This window comes from Homalodisca vitripennis, chromosome 1 (assembly GCF_021130785.1).
Source record: "Homalodisca vitripennis isolate AUS2020 chromosome 1, UT_GWSS_2.1, whole genome shotgun sequence".
In the NCBI taxonomy this organism is placed as follows: domain Eukaryota; kingdom Metazoa; phylum Arthropoda; class Insecta; order Hemiptera; family Cicadellidae; genus Homalodisca; species Homalodisca vitripennis.
The window spans coordinates 66218864-66234905 of record NC_060207.1 but is presented as its reverse complement, the minus strand read 5'-3'; the positions used below and the strand labels follow the sequence as shown (position 1 = coordinate 66234905).

Sequence of the window (16042 nt, the reverse complement as noted above, 5' to 3'; positions counted from 1 at the left end):
TTCATTTTATTCAAATGTATTTTTCTGTATCTTATGAGATTTTGTTTTTATTGCCTTCTAAAATAGGAGAGTTCATTCTGCTGCACCCTGTACTTTTATTTTAATTTGAATCAAGGTTGAAATACTGATTTAACATATCAACAAGATGGGCAGCATCAACTACAGATTAACTTTTATGCATAATAAAATTCACCAACAACATTATTCTTTATTACAATACCTCTTTTTGATAGTTTAACCCTTTGAGTGCTGAAGCTGATGAGATTTCCGAGAAGTGTCGTGGGCCAACTACATTGACAATACGAATATTTACTTACTCTTATTATTAATGTTAACATATGGCAATATACTTACTCATATAAACAAAAATAGATTATCTATCTTGATGTTATTTTATACATCTGGTAAAAGCTATTAACAATAATATGAAAGACAACTTATATGCGAGTGCAGATTTTCAACATTTTTCGTAATATATTTGAGAAATCAAAACTCAAATAGGTACTTACTTTTTGAAACTTGGTAAGTAATACTTGTTTTTATTTACATAAATAGAATAATAAAATCTGTGCATACAAGTATAAAATTTTAACTTAATTTAAACTGAAAAATTGTTACAGGTTTTATCATTCAAATAAGTATTACAAGCAATAGTCTACTTCCCCTACATAATAAAACGAAAATCATCTCATTACGATCATTTTTGAAAACGTTCATAATTTGGTGGAAACACCAACACCAAAAGAGAGCTTGGCGCTAAGAGAGTTGTCCTGTCATAAATACTTGTCACTGACAGCACCACCCCTTCAAAATCAGTTGGCACTTAAAGGGTTAATTTATTAGGAACATACAGATAACAATTTATTGGGGTTGTCATATCAATTAAAGGTTTAACAACGTATTAACAAATCATGCCATATGATCATTTCCAAAGTAAAAGATATCTTTATTACATTATCATCAAGGTAAGTATAGTGTCACAGCAATAATGAATTGTTAAGGAGTCAAATTCTACAATTTGTAGCCAAGGAATTCATTTGTGGTATCTCAATCTTAAAGGGGCCATCTTATAGCTAGTTTTTCAGGTCTCAGGTAAGGAGCTCCTTGTTGCTATCCTTCAGTACATTTGGCAAGGCATTTCACATCCTGGTACTTTTTGTCTTTGACATTAAAAGACAGTAGTTGCTTGCATGCCTGGTTTTGTAATGGTGAATTTGCGATCCACTTCTAGCTACTGTATTTACAGTTCCTTTATGTGGACATGGGTTCTTATCTCCAGGATGTACAAGTTGCCGACTGTGAGAATCTTTTGATTATTGAAAGGCTCTTTAACGAGTTTCTCTGGATTGTATATTACATAGAATCCTAATTGCCTGTTTTTGTAGAACAAGGAAGCATTGCATATTTCCGGCTGTAGTGCGTTGAAAGTGTGACTACAAAAAACACACAATATACTGTCACTTACATCTTACTACAAATAGGCCTGTACTTAATTGCAAAGAGAGTTGTGTACTGTCCATGAGAGTTTGATGCCAAGATATTTAGTAATTGTGACTTCTTCCGATGTTTCTACTTTGCCTACTCAGGACTAGCTGCTTGGTTACAAATTCATTCACAAGATAATTGTGGCAGTATTATATGCAATATATCTGTCTATTTCAAGTTAATCAGCTCTTGGTCTGCCAAGCAATAGTACTAATCAGTGAGTGGCATAACAGGATGATCTGTGTGGCCTGGACTGCCACAGTGAAGGTCATACACTGTTCTAAGCACTTTCTAATGTTGAAAATGGCTGTTGAATAATCTTTTTAGCCAGCTGTGAAATAAATGGTGTCATTGATTTCTTTTGGAAAAAAACTGTAATCACTGGTATTTATTGTGATTTGTGTTCTGCATATGAAGAAGACATTATGATTTATACTGAAGTTACAAAGTAATGTCAGTTGTTTTGTAAAGGATAAACTAACTGACATCATGTTACAGTAAACAAATAAGCAATTTCAGGATCAATTGTTTGCACACAACACTGACAGGTGGGTGTTTCTTAGATTGCACAATCTTGTTCTGATTCACTTGTAATTGGTAATGTCCTCTTGTCTTAAAACAATTTGTCATACAATTTTCATCAACTTTTAATAACAGCTAAAAAATTTAAATAGTAAGATGCTGAATAAACAAACACAATTCATAAAGCACGTAAATCAAACGGCTAATAACTGAGCAGTTATAACTCAGCTGAAAGTAGCTTCTGTTCAACAACTTTTATCGTTTGTCTGCATAGAGATAATATGAAACACATGTTCAAGTGACATTTGGTTATGTTTCAGCCAGAAACACAACACTATAATAGGTTAAATTAAATTCCCAAGGACCTGTAGGCTTCTACCGTAACACTGAGCCTTTGACGTGCTCCACAGCATTCTAGCAACCAAGAGCCTGTAATAGGTCCCGTTGCATTCATATCTTTGTTTTTGAGAAAGTGTGCTATTCTGGAACTTACGATCCACAACTACAGCTCCAAAAAGCTTTATATTTTGGTAATTCACTTTGGTTTTTTTAAAATGTAAATAAGGCTAAGTGGTATTCTGAACTTAAGAAACAATTACGATACTAAACAATGTCTGCAAAAAATCAATATTTATATATTTTTTAAAAGACTACAATACAATCGTACATCAATTTACTTTGTGAACAGTTTTATTTGGTAGATATAATTTTTAGAAATGGTAGCTGCTAGCATTTTAATATATTATCTGAAAATTTGAAGTATACAAGAGAAATGTAATATAAAGTATTTTTCGAAACTTTCAAAATCACTAAAACTCTGAAACCCTAAAAAAGAAAAGTTTAATAACTATTAATTGCACTTTTTTTAAATCAATTGTAAGCAAAATTTCCTATCTTTATTCTTTGAATATGTTTTATTAAGTTCCCATTTTAGTATGTGTTTAGTACCTACATAAAAAATTTGGAATCACAATATCCAGAATTAGTAGACAGTAGAACTGTGGATGATTAGACATATTTTGTACAGTGTTATGGAAAAGGTAACAAACACCTTTTGTACGATCATAACTACACATTTTACTTACAATTAATTTAATATGAAACCAAAACAATATTACAAAAGCCTATAGATCAACGGTACGTGTCCTTCTTTTAAAAGACATATTTTCTTCAAAAACCTGTGATCACTTACTTTTGTCCTAGAATATACTTGTTAAAAATGGATTCAAACTTCAAAAACAATGCATGTTAGTGTAAATGAACTTTAAAGTATTTTTAAGATACTTTATAAACAGGCTATACAAGAGAGAATATTAAAAAAAAAAACTAATAAAACTTCTATTATGATAAAACAAAAACGTTTGCAACAATAATTTATTATCCATTCTGCACAACTTTATAACAAAATAGCATCTTTATGAAATGGGACGTGACCGGACTGCAGATATGAACATTAGATCAAAATGTTTTACCAAGACTAGCTAAACCTCAAACATAATTTTTAAACATTATACTTTTTTTAAACGGGCCCACAGTTAATATTAAAATGAATCATTTACAAGAGGAGAAACTGTGCAGGTTAAGGCGTGAGGGAAGTTGTCTTCTTTATACAAGTTATCAGCTCGGTTATCAGTTCAGTCATCCATGTTTTGGGAGAGAAGGAAGTTTGCAGCGAGGTTTTCATTCTTTTCACAGGCAAAGTATGCCTGAATCACAAGATGCTCAGGAAAACCCAGTGCTTTCAACTGAAACATTGATATAAAAATAAGAATATAAAAACACAAATTATAACAAAGAACCTAAGGAAAATGTTAAATGTTATAGTATCTGTGTTCACTTAAGTTTTTGGAGAAGCAAGGATTTCCCAATTTTTAAGCACATAAAAGTTACCGTACAGGATTTTAACAAATTTGTTTTAAAATATTTTAATAGCCTAGTTATTGACGATTATGTAAATAGGATGAACATTTTTACATGACAAATGAGTTTGATTAGACTTAGTACGAGATTTGACAACTTTGAAGTTCCATAAAAAACTTCATTATAAACACACAATATCTGATATATAAACATATTTATTTTTAAATATACTTTTAAAATTTAGGTAATTTCATAAAAAACTAGTCTCATAAAAAAGGTTAGTAAATTAAATTTGTTATTCCAAGTTTAGTTTTACTAATATGTATAAGTTTTAGTTCAATTCCATTATTTAAATGTACAAAAGAAGCAGAAATGAACATGTAGAAATACTCCCACTAAATTATTAGTTTAAAGCACATTTCTTACAGTGATAATTTTAAAGAATAACACAATATTTGAGTAATCAGACAGGTTTTATCATTATATTTTACAAAAACTGAAACTGCAGAGATGGAAGGAATATGCAGGTGTTGTTCTTCTTTTTAACTCCTATCCCTTTATTCTCAATCTCAAAAACAGTGTGTGCCTGAATATCACTGGCTAAAGTTTTTTCGATTGTTATAGTTTGTTTACTTTTCTTAATTCATTCTTATTTTAATACCAATAACCAATGTGGTCTGGCTTCCACAGAAATGTGACAGCGGTTGATCTGTTAGTTTAACATATATAAAAAGCAGCAATTAGTTCTTGTTTGAAAAAAAAAAAACTATCTTTAAAATGTATCAGAGCATTAATGCTGTAACAGTTTGCAATATTATGTATGGATTACTTTTATAGTTTAATATTGTTATCACAAACTAACCTAACCACTGAACACAACAAACATAAATCGTCCTCATTAACATGAAACAGTTACTCAGTGTAAAGTACTTGTTTGTTTACAATACAATACAATACTACAATGTTTTGAGATGGGAGTATTTAGGCTTATATTATAAACATTGTATTTTAAACTAATCTGCCACACTAAATGTACTGCTTGATTGTAAAAAATTATTCAAAATTATAATATAATCACATTTTTTAATTATGAAATAATCACACTTTCTACAGAATAATTATTAAGATTGTAAAACAAAATATGTTAACACATCCACTGCGGGTGATGAGCATGCTCGTCATGCGAAAATGGCGTGCTGGGTGGTGGACGAGCGAGCTCGGCATATGGCAGCTGCTTTCATATTGCCTCAGTGTGAGCTGAGCAGTTGCCTGGGAAGGCTGTAACACTGATAGCGAGGTGTGCCTGTTTCGGTGAGTCAGTTGGTGCGATTCGTCGCCGGTTCACCATTTTCGTTTGTTGTGTATGCTTTACGGTATTGTGTGAGTGGATTATAGTGTCTGTTGACTGTGTAAGTGTATGTACTCATAATGGAGGAAGGCGATAATGTTATTGACAATAATTTTTCATCTGATGAAGACAATGAGTCAAGTTCGAACAGTTCTAGGGACGGTGAAGGCGGCGTTCCCCACCCAAATACGTGTAATTGATGTACTATCTACGTGTCATTCATGTACTATATAGATGTAATTCGCAAGTGTTTGTGCCGAAACCTAGTGCGCTGCGAGCACATACAACACGGGGACCAGCACCCGGTGCGGATGACAGGCAGACTCGGCACGGACATGACTTCACCCGTTCTGGCCAATGAAGCTTCCGGGATACCTTGGACAACCCTTTATGCTATTCTGACTCCGTTTGGGGTAAGTAAAAAACAAAAAAGATTCCCGCATTTTCTGTCACCAGTAATTTTGTCATCCGCAGTGAATGTGTTAAAGAGCATGAAGGACTTACTATTCTTACCTTTACAGTTGTATATTATTTACTTACTCTTAGGAGGCAATATCAAAGCCAAAACCTAAGAATTTTCTTTATTTTCATTTAATTTCCTTTCTCTATGATACATTTGGAATTTTCTCGGTGAGTACTGAGTTTTATGAAGCATTGCCTATAAGAATGATTGAGCTTTCTTCCAAAAGGCATAGCAATTTTTCAAACCATTTCCTAAATGAGTCAGCATTAAATTCAACGTGGTAGTCTATACTAGATGATATCTTAGACTGAAAAACCCACTTACACTATTATCTTTTGCCGAACCCACAAGAAAAATTATTATCCTTTGCAGACAGGAACCTTTAGTCCACCTGACCTAAGACATATCCTGCCTTATGTATTTCCAAGTATGGTTTTCATTAAGATACATTTCATCGCGGTAATATATGGGCCCCTACAGTCACCAGCTATTTTAAGAGTTTACATAGTTGTCAAAACTTTTAAATGAGCCACTACAATATCACTTAGTTCCAATACAATTCCTACTATCATTGGTTTTCTTGTACCTGAAACTAACCTGCCTTAAAAATAGAGACACGGGTATAGAGAGGAAGGTTAAGATCATTCATAGCTAAGTACAAAAGATACTAATATAAAATCTTTATAAATTTATGAGAATTGAAAAGCATAACAAACTAATACTATAACAAAACATTTACAGTAACAACTTCCACTGTTATGTTCTGAAGTATTTTTGAAAAAGAACTTTTTTGACCTCGGATATGTAAGACGACTTTCTTACAAAATTTAATTTTCATTGAACATAACTTCATTCTACTATGTAAACATGTAATGTCATCTATATACATCAAAGATGCTTGTATTTTCTATCTATTAAATATGTGAAATTATAATGTTTACATCTATTATTTATGTTTTCTTTACAATTTATATTGTGGCTTGAGTTTTTAATTCCATGTTCTTCGTAAAAGACTAATATAGCACAATAATTCCTTTCAGTTCATTTATCTCAAAATGGAAATAACTCATAGAGATGCAATTTTTTAAATGACCGTAAAATTACATTCTGCGTAACATAGTTATAGTCAATAATAAGACAGCTCTAACATTTATTTCGAGCATAGCGGTTAAGTATTTTAAGAACTGTGTATCCGCGTGGCTTGGGGTTATATCAGGAAACAAGTTTGCAACATCGATCAGTTCTCTTTGGCTATTCCAAAGTCACCAGCCAAATAGAACTGCACTTACTGGTGGTCCCTTGCCTACCAGTTAGTTGTTCACCACAGACTTTACCATAAGCAGTTCTATAGTAAACGTAAATGCATTACACACTACATACCCTCTCAATAGCCTCCTTGTCCTGGGGCGTGACGGGGACGGCGGTGGGGGGCAAGACGGGGGTCCCTGCGGTGGCGGCCCCACCCTGTGGCTCATTGAGCATCCTTACGAAGGCCTCTTGGTTCTGTGAAATGAGCTGTAATAGGGCGGGGTTTGTCTGGCCAATCTGTTGTAGAACTGCGTTTAAGAGGTCAGGATTCTGCTGCACCACTGAGCGCATTTGTTGGAATTGTGGCTGTGAGCGCAGAAATGCCAACGGTTCCTCACCTTCCGCTGCTAAAAAAAACCATTATTTTGAAAAAGTATTTTCCTTACAAAATACACACACACACACACACACACACACACACACACACACACACACACACACAGAGTGTAACAAAAAGGTTGGGCTGGCTATGTATTTTATTATTCTTATATATAATATTTTTTCATAAATTACTTTTAAATTCTAAATTGCCATTACATTTATTAGTAAAAAAAGCATAGATGTATTTTATTAGCAGTTACCCATGCCTTCACACACAATTTGCTGTTGAGCGATCCTCAAAAATTGTCTACTTCAGGTGCTTATTTATTTAATTCAGAATAAGGGATAGAGTAACTTCCAGATGTGCTGTACTTTTCAATAGATAAACATTGAAGCTAAATTGCCCAACTGTACATCAAACGGCTCTCGAGCGGACACACACCTACAACCCAAAATCTTTTTCAACTATTCTGATTCATAATAATGTTTATGATTATTTTAATGTCATATAATGAAATGCATGCCTATTTTGCAGGCCACCCAGCTTGCTGTCTTTGCTTGTAATCTCAGTAAAGTTCTTCAGAGGTTGGAATATATGTAAAAAACCTCTTCATGTCTCTTCTTTGCAAAACAGGTCAACTTCCCTCTCAATGGTTTCCTGCAATAACAAATTGCAGTTTATATATGGTGTGTTAATTTTGTGATTTCATTGCATTGGTCACGGGTTCACTGTGCTCGTTTGCTTCCTCAAATTGTAGTACAAGAGCGAATGATTTATTGAGTCATATTAGTGCCTAGTCCCACCGGTTTCTGGTCCTTCAGCTACTGTATACATCCAACAATGTAAAAGGAAACTAATTTCGGTACTTTGGTATTATCTGGAGGCCATTATTTTTTCTTACCGGGGACCTAAAAACACTACATAATTAGAAAGAACATTTTACCTGAGTAAGATTCATTTGACTTATTATGAAAATGACCATCAGTTCTTATTTTCTGCTTCCCAAAAGGAAGTTATGTCAACGAAAACACTCTGTCTCTATCTACTGTTTGTTATTACCAAATGTTGTTTAAATCTATCGACTATAGACTTTGTATGATTGATAAGCAAAATTACAAATATCTAAAATATCCAAACTAAACTTTTCACAGATTTTTGTATTTATAATATTAATAGGATTGTAGCTGCTATAACATGCATAATACATTGAAAATTACTAAGTAACATTTTGAAATGTAGTTGCTAATCCCTCAAAAACCACTTAGTCCAGTTATATAGTTACTGTACATATAGTAATTTCAATATATATAGTATATTTTTTATGTTATTAACTCCACTTATAGGGTTATTTTTTTTTTTTTTTTTTTTTTTTTTTTTTTTATAAGGGGCAAAAAACGCTGAAGTTATCATTGCCCTCAAGAAAGAATTGACACCTACTCGTATCTGGTAGTGTCAATTAGGTACATACAGATTACATTGTATATAACAAAAATAGGGATTACGACAAGTAGGTGAGTAAATAATTTATACTTAAAACTAGATAAACAATAAATATAACAAGGGAAAGACTGTAGAGAGGTCTTAACTATATAAAGACTAAAACGATAAATAGAACATAAATAAGGACAAGGTACATAACATTGATTAAATAAACTGTAAAAACTTAACAAATTTTACTGCCACCAAGAAAGCTGTAAAGGGGCTAATTTGGCAGCTGTCAAGATAATGATACATAAAATAAATAATAAAATTTATAAATATTAACAACAATAGATTAATCTGAATAAATAAGTTTAACATTAAAATTATATTTTATTAATCAGCGACGTGTGCATTCAGAAAACACAGGGCAATCTTTGAGTTGCCGTCTCGTCATCACAAAGAATATCGTTCAACGAAGCCGGCAGATTCGAGTTGCGCCTATGTACCGAATAGCGAGGGCAGTCAACAAGCACATGTTTGACAGTAATGACAGTGTCACATGTGACGCAGACCGGAGGATCATCTCTACTCATGAGGAAGCCATGTGTGAGAAGCGTGTGGCCTAGCCGCAGGCGACACAACACAACCTCCTCAACGACGACTCGGGCGGTTTCGCTGTCTCCCAGAGTCCAACGCAGTCTTTAATACGTCGCAACTTGTTGTTGACGACTGCCCGCCAATCGCTATTCCATTTGGCTTTCAGTTTGCCCTTCACTACCGGGGTAATGTCGGAAGAAATCATCCGTGCGGTGTAAGGCTCGAGTTGTAATGCTTCCTTAGCTCCTCTATCTGCCAGCTCGTTTCCGGATACTCCAATGTGTCCAGGTACCCAGACAAGGAAGACAGTAACACCTTCGGACTGAAGGGAAGACAAAGAGTGCCATATTTCGCGGATGATGATGTGTTTTGAAAAACATGTCGCTGATGGCTTGTATACCACTAAGGGAGTCGCTGCAGATAACCAATTTTTTAGTCATAGGAAACGTTATATTTAGGGCCTTTTGGATGGCTGTTAATTCGGCCGTGAAAATGGAAAGAGTCGTTGGGGAGACGAAATCCGTATTGTCTTACCCCAGTGACGAAAGCACATCCAGTTCTACAACGTTCCTTTGACCCGTCAGTATAGACAACATCGCAAGGTGCGAGGCTGCCTAGTATTTGACGGAATTCTTGTTGGTAGACTGTTTTTGGAGTGGACACTTTTTTAAGCCTAGAGAGATTTAAAATAATTTTTGGCATTGAGACGCTCCAGGGTGGGATATCACATTGATGAACGACTTTTAAACTGGTAATCGTTTATTCCTATTTCATAAGCGTAGGATTTGGCCCTAACGCCTAAGGGTGAAGGAAGATTTGGTCTCGCTAGGAAAAGAATTATAGAGTGGATTTCGCAGGACCGGTTTCAAACGCAGGGTTTTCTGGCTTCCCTGAAAGAGCGTGAACATAGTTTAGGGACAGTTGTTGTCGTCTATGCGAAAGAGGGGGTTCTCCCGTTTCTGCGAGAAGACTGTTAATAGGAGAAGATCGAAAAGCTCCAGTGGCCAGTCTTAAAGCAGAATTATGGACTGGGTCAAGCATTTTGAGAGCACTGGGGTCTTGCGGACCCATATGCTTGACATCCATAATCTAGACAGGAGCGGATGGTGGCTTTGTAGAAACCTGAGCATGCATGTCCTGTCAGCCCCCCATTTTGTTCCGCTTAAAGCTCTCAGTATGTTCAAGCGCTTCACGCATCGATCTTTTAGGTCTTTCAGGTGAGGCACCCAAGTTAGCCGGGTATCAAATGTGAGACCCCTGGAATCGGATATTGTCACAAGTAGTGATTGTCTGACCCAGCAAAGAGAGCGTTGGCTGCTCAACGGTACGCATTCTGGAGAAAACGATGGCTTTTGTTTTAGGTGGCGAAAAAGAAAAACCCGTAACTCCGCACCACTGCTCAAGCCTGTTGATGGTAAGCTGTAAAGCTCTCTCCCCCACCGCTAGCTTCTTTGTAGAAATGTAAATAGAGAAATCATCTACAAACAAAGAACAGCGCACAGGAGGGGTAACGCAAGACGATATGTTATTGATTGCAATGGCAAAACAGAGTACAGCTTAGAACGCTACCTTGTGGAATACCATTTTCCAGCGTGAATGAATCGGAAATGGTTGTCCCAAGTTTGACCTGTATGGTTTCTTTTTCCGACAAGAAGCCCTGTATGAAAGAAACCATGTGGCCCCCTACACCCCAAGATATTAAAGCATTTAATATCCCCCTTCTCCAAGCTTTGTCATAAGCCTTGGAAATGTCGAAGAATACAGCGATCAACTGTTTTCTTTCAATAAAGGAATTCAGGGATTGCCGATTCCAAGGCAAGTAGATGGTCACTTGTAGACCGGCCTTGTCGGAATCCGCCACTGGGAAGGTGAAAGAAGATTATTTTTCTCCAGAAACCAAACAAGACGTCTGTTGACCATCCTTTCGAATACTTTGCAGAGACTGCTAGTAAGCGAAATTGGTCTATTAGCTTCCTGGAGAAGTTCTATCTTGGCCCGGTTTTTGGAGAGCGATAATGTGTGAACGACGCCAAGAATTAGGGGAATGTGTTTTCTAAATATATTCTATTATATAATTTTAGAAGATCTTGTTTTCCATCCTCCGTCAGGTTTCCGCAACATGGCATAATGTATGTTATCGGGACCTGGAGCAGAATTTGATGTCGCCTTTAGTGATGAATCAAGTTCATCAATGGTAAAGGGAAGGTTTAAAGGAGAGTTGTTGTTAATATTTAAATTTAGAGGATGTCTTTCTGTATTTGTTTTGAAATTTTGAAACTCCCCTATTGTAAGATGACGTTTTTGAAATTTCCGCAAAATGTGAGCCGAGTAAATTGGAAACTGTCAAGGGATCAGTTACCACATCGGTACCATTTTTCAGAGCAATAAAAGAAGGTGGGGAGGTCTTACAGCAAACAGATCGAAGCTTCCTCCAAACATCAGATGCAGGAGTAGTTCGTTTTATTTGATCTGTGTAGTCCAGCCAGGACTGCCGCCGTCTCTGTCTAAAAACCTGTCTTGCTTTTGCCCGTGCTCTTCTGTACCTACTTAAATTTTCTTCATTCGGTGATCTGTTGAACTGTCTTAAACATTTTCGACGCTCCTTTAGAGCCGCCGAACATTCTTCAGACCACCAAGAAACCTGGCGTTTGTTTGGTGAACCTGAGGATTTTGGAATGCTTCGCTCTGCGGATGTTATTAATATTGGTTGTAAATAATTCAGTAGCTGTATTTTATGTCGTTTAATTCGATATTAGTAGTTTTGAGAAACTATGTTCCTTTTGTACTCGTTCCAGTCAGCCCTCTTAATTTTCCACCTGGGACACCTGCCTGTCAAAGATGGGAAGGATTGAAAAGCCACGGCAATGGGCGCATGGTCACTCCCTGACAGGTCGGGAAGTACGGACCAATGCACTCGAGTTGCCACGACCGGGACTGCAGATTGACAGGTCGATTGCCGACCATATGCCAGTCCTAGGGCACATGTAAGTGGCCGACTCGTCATTGAGAACGACCGCTGCCACTTCATCCCACAATCCCGCAACCATGTTACCCCTCCGATCAGAATGGCTGGAACCCCAAGAGCGATGATGTGCATTGAAATCACCAACCATCAAGAAAGGAGAAGGGAGTTGGCTGTACAGATCACGTAAGATCATCAAGAGATAAATCAAAAGGGGAAGGTGGGATATATATGGAGCAGAGGGTTAATTTAAAAGGAACGTCGATTGAAACTGCTAAACTGCCTGGAGGTTTGTGACGATGTTCAAGGCTCTAGCATTAACAGAAGAATCTGCTAGAATAGCCACACCCTCCACAGGCAATTTGTTGGTGATGATCTAGGCGAAAGATTGTCATAACCATTTTGTTTGAAAAGAGTATGAGGAGACAATTTTGTCTCATTGTAGGCAAATAAATTTAGGTTTTCTTGTATTGATAAGTAATTTTTAAGTCTTCAAAGTGGCTTCTCAAACCATTAATATTCCATTGTAACAGCATTTTATATTATATTATTATATATTTTATTTTGTGTTAGTTCATCGTAATTTTTTTTCTTTGTTTAGATACAGGACGGAAGTTACCATGAACAGTTTGGAACTCTGTCTGCATCTCCAAAGGGTCCTCAACCATATCATCATCAAGTGATAATTGGGAGGATTTGGACGAGGATGGATTAGTCTTTTTTACTAGGAATTTGGATCTGTTTTCTGATTTTTCTTGTATATTCTTTTTTAGTTTGTCGGCGAGTTTTTTTCCTCTCTTCCAAAGATAAGGCGTGGTTTCGTATTTTGTTTGCACCCCATGTCTGAAAGTAGGAGTAACTGTTGGGCGACCTTGAATGTGTGTGTTGGACTTAGTATGGGGCGTGTGGACTGCTTGGGAAGGATTACCGGTGGGATGCCAACGGATGTTGTCCGGTACCGGCTGCAAGCTGCTTAACCAAAGCGGCAACCTGTTCTGTTAATTGAGTACCATACCCTCCAAGGCGGTACATGACGGGCACTGTGCGGGATTGTACTGGCGCTGAAGCAGCTTCAGAGTACGAGACTCCCTTTTTAGGGGTTGGAGCGATTCTTCTCCTGTACTCTTTGCGGGCTTCGTTTAAAGGAGAGTTTGTTAAGAGTAACAATCTTCAATACTTCCTTTTCTTCTAAGTAAACTCTACACTCCTTCGAGGTGGCCGCGTGTTTTCCCTTACAGTTCACGCATCTGACGTCGTTCTTGCAACCTTCCTCTTGGTGGCCTTCATCGCCGCAACGGGAAACAAGTCTCAGGGCCCCGAGCACGTCTTAGTAGAGTGCCCGAATCTCTGACAACGGAAACACCGCTGCGGATTTTTGAAGTATGGCCGTACAGTCAGGGACAAGTACCCAGCCTTAATAGTTTTTGGGGGTTGAGGAAATGCAAAGGTCAGAATTAGACCAGGAGTAGGAACCTTTCTCCCATTCTCCGTCCGAAGCATCCTGACCACATCGGTCACCATTTCACACTGCAGCTCGTCCTTGATTTCTTCCTCACTACACTCCAATCAGGTCACGGCAGAAGACGATCCCCTTGGAGGTGTTCAGTGAGGAGTGCGGTTGAACGACGACTTCCACCTGATCAAAAAAGTTTGTCATCTGAAGGAACTTCTTGGCTTGGATGTAGTTTGCAGCCTCCACCAAGATAGTTCCATTTCTCAGTTTGCTTACAGATTTAGGCTGACCGCCTGAGGAAACAAAAGCTTTGTTTATAAGGAAAGGACCTAACCTTCGTTAGAGTTTTTGCCCTCATCCTTATGACTAACGATTAGGTATAGTGGAGTTGGAACGTTCATATTTTCTGCGTTTAATTTTTCTTCCACTTTCCTTTGTTTTACATACGATTCATTTTCAGAATCCGACAACTGTCGCTTTTTCTCTGGATCGTTGTCTCTTTCTCCGAATTCTTGCCCTAAGGGTGGGGTGGTTTGAGTATCAATAGATAAGGTCACCAGCGCATCGTGTTTTAGTAGTGCGGGCCGATTCACCGGGAGCGGGCATGCCCTCGGGTGTCCACAAAACCGTAGCTTGGGGGACAACCCTACCTCAGTTCCCCGAGGCCCCGGTTTCCATCGATTACCAAGTCGGGAATACGCGCACAACTTGGACTCGCACGTGGCAACAGGGCTCCGACACCCCTGCCTACTGAACACTTCCTGACCAAGGACCGAAAGTGGCTGGCTTCTGAACCAGTACATGACTTACGCCTCGGCAGAGACAAGCTCACATCAGCTCTCACCGACACCAGATAGGGCACCTAGTGCCGGCTTAAGCACTCCCAGCGAGCCATGTACTGGAACGGTCAGAGGACGGGTACTTAAAAGACCCTGGAGGGGGATTTGGTAGGAATTAGGAAATGGTTAGGTGGGAAGAGGCAGTTTAACGTCATACCCAGGACGTACTTATAGGGTTATCTATATATATTAATGTAATGTAACCCAAACAGATCTTCTAATACCATCATCCTCTAACCATCCTTGGAAATACAAATTAGCAGCATTTCACTCAATGGTAAACATAATGTTAAATATACCAATGAGTGATGAGAATAAAAGTAAAGAAATTAAAATAATAAAATACCTAGCTGTCAAAAATGGAAATCAACCCCAAATTGTAGACAAAATGATGGAAGAAAACAAGAAAAATCAATAAAACCAACAAAATACTTCCTAATCCTAATACTACAGAAATTCAGAAATATATACAGTATGTGTACCATTCAATACTAAATTAAACAAAGCTGTTCGAAAAACCTTTCAAAATTCAAAATCCTCCATCAGTCACCAAACAAGTAATAATACATTTAAACTTATTGAAAACAAAGTGAACCATAATGATGACAAACAAGAATTATACAAACAATCTGGAGTATACAAAATTAACTGTAGTGACGGTGAAAGCTATTATATTGGACAAACTGGAAGAAATTTTTAATAAAAGGTTTAAAGAACACATACAAGCTTTAAAAACAAATAACATGTCTACAATAAAATCGAATTTTGCTGAACACTTATTGGAAACTGACCATAACTACACAAATATTGAAAAGAACATGGAAATTTTAGATATCGAAAGGAAAGGAGAGAAATTAAACACAAAAGAATTACATATCTATCTAAATTATAATAAAGATCCTCATAACATTTTAAATAGTAATCTGAAAAATAAGACAAATCCAATTTTTGAAAAAATTAAAATATTAAAATAATAGAGATTACTAATAAGAAAATTACAACTGTGTCTTTTAAATTTAACATATGTTTAAAAGGTCCACATGTGTATATCTAATTATTTATTATTTATTTAGAGGTTAATGTACACTGATGATAGTTAAAAACCGAAACACGTGTATGTCAAAAAAATATTTTAAAAGGGTTATAGTTACTTTTATTACATTAATATTAGTATATTTTATGTATATATATATATATATATATATATATAGAACAAAATTTTCTTAAAACTCAAAATTTCCTTCCTTTGTTGTGGCTCAGATTTACAGACGACGTTTTGTAGTCTGGAATCATGGATTAGAGAAACTTCCATCATTTTCTTGATAATTTAAATAACTTTTCATGTATAAACTTTAATTGGAATATTAATCACAAAATATTCACTTTTTTGTATGTTGAAGTTTTTCTAGAAAATCATATTTTAAAAACTAAAATACATCTTAAGGGTACTAATAAAATGAA

The 16042-nt window shown here is 36.4% G+C and overlaps 1 protein-coding gene across 2 annotated transcripts in view; it reads right to left on the bottom strand.

The window, feature by feature from the left end:
* Positions 1 to 3082: 3082 nt before the first annotated feature.
* LOC124363670 (UV excision repair protein RAD23 homolog A) overlaps positions 3083 to 16042 on the bottom strand; it is a 34896-nt gene continuing 21936 nt past the window's right edge. Inside the window, exons 5-6 of one of the 2 annotated variants that reach the window (XM_046818937.1) lie at positions 7059 to 7330; positions 3083 to 3752 (exon numbers count right to left, since the gene is read on the bottom strand). In XM_046818937.1, the coding sequence (XP_046674893.1) occupies positions 3642 to 3752; positions 7059 to 7330 (383 nt within the window). In that variant the 3' untranslated portion in view covers positions 3083 to 3641. Of the gene's footprint in view, positions 3753 to 7058; positions 7334 to 16042 lie in introns of both variants that reach the window. The other variant, XM_046818930.1, reaches the window with a different exon arrangement.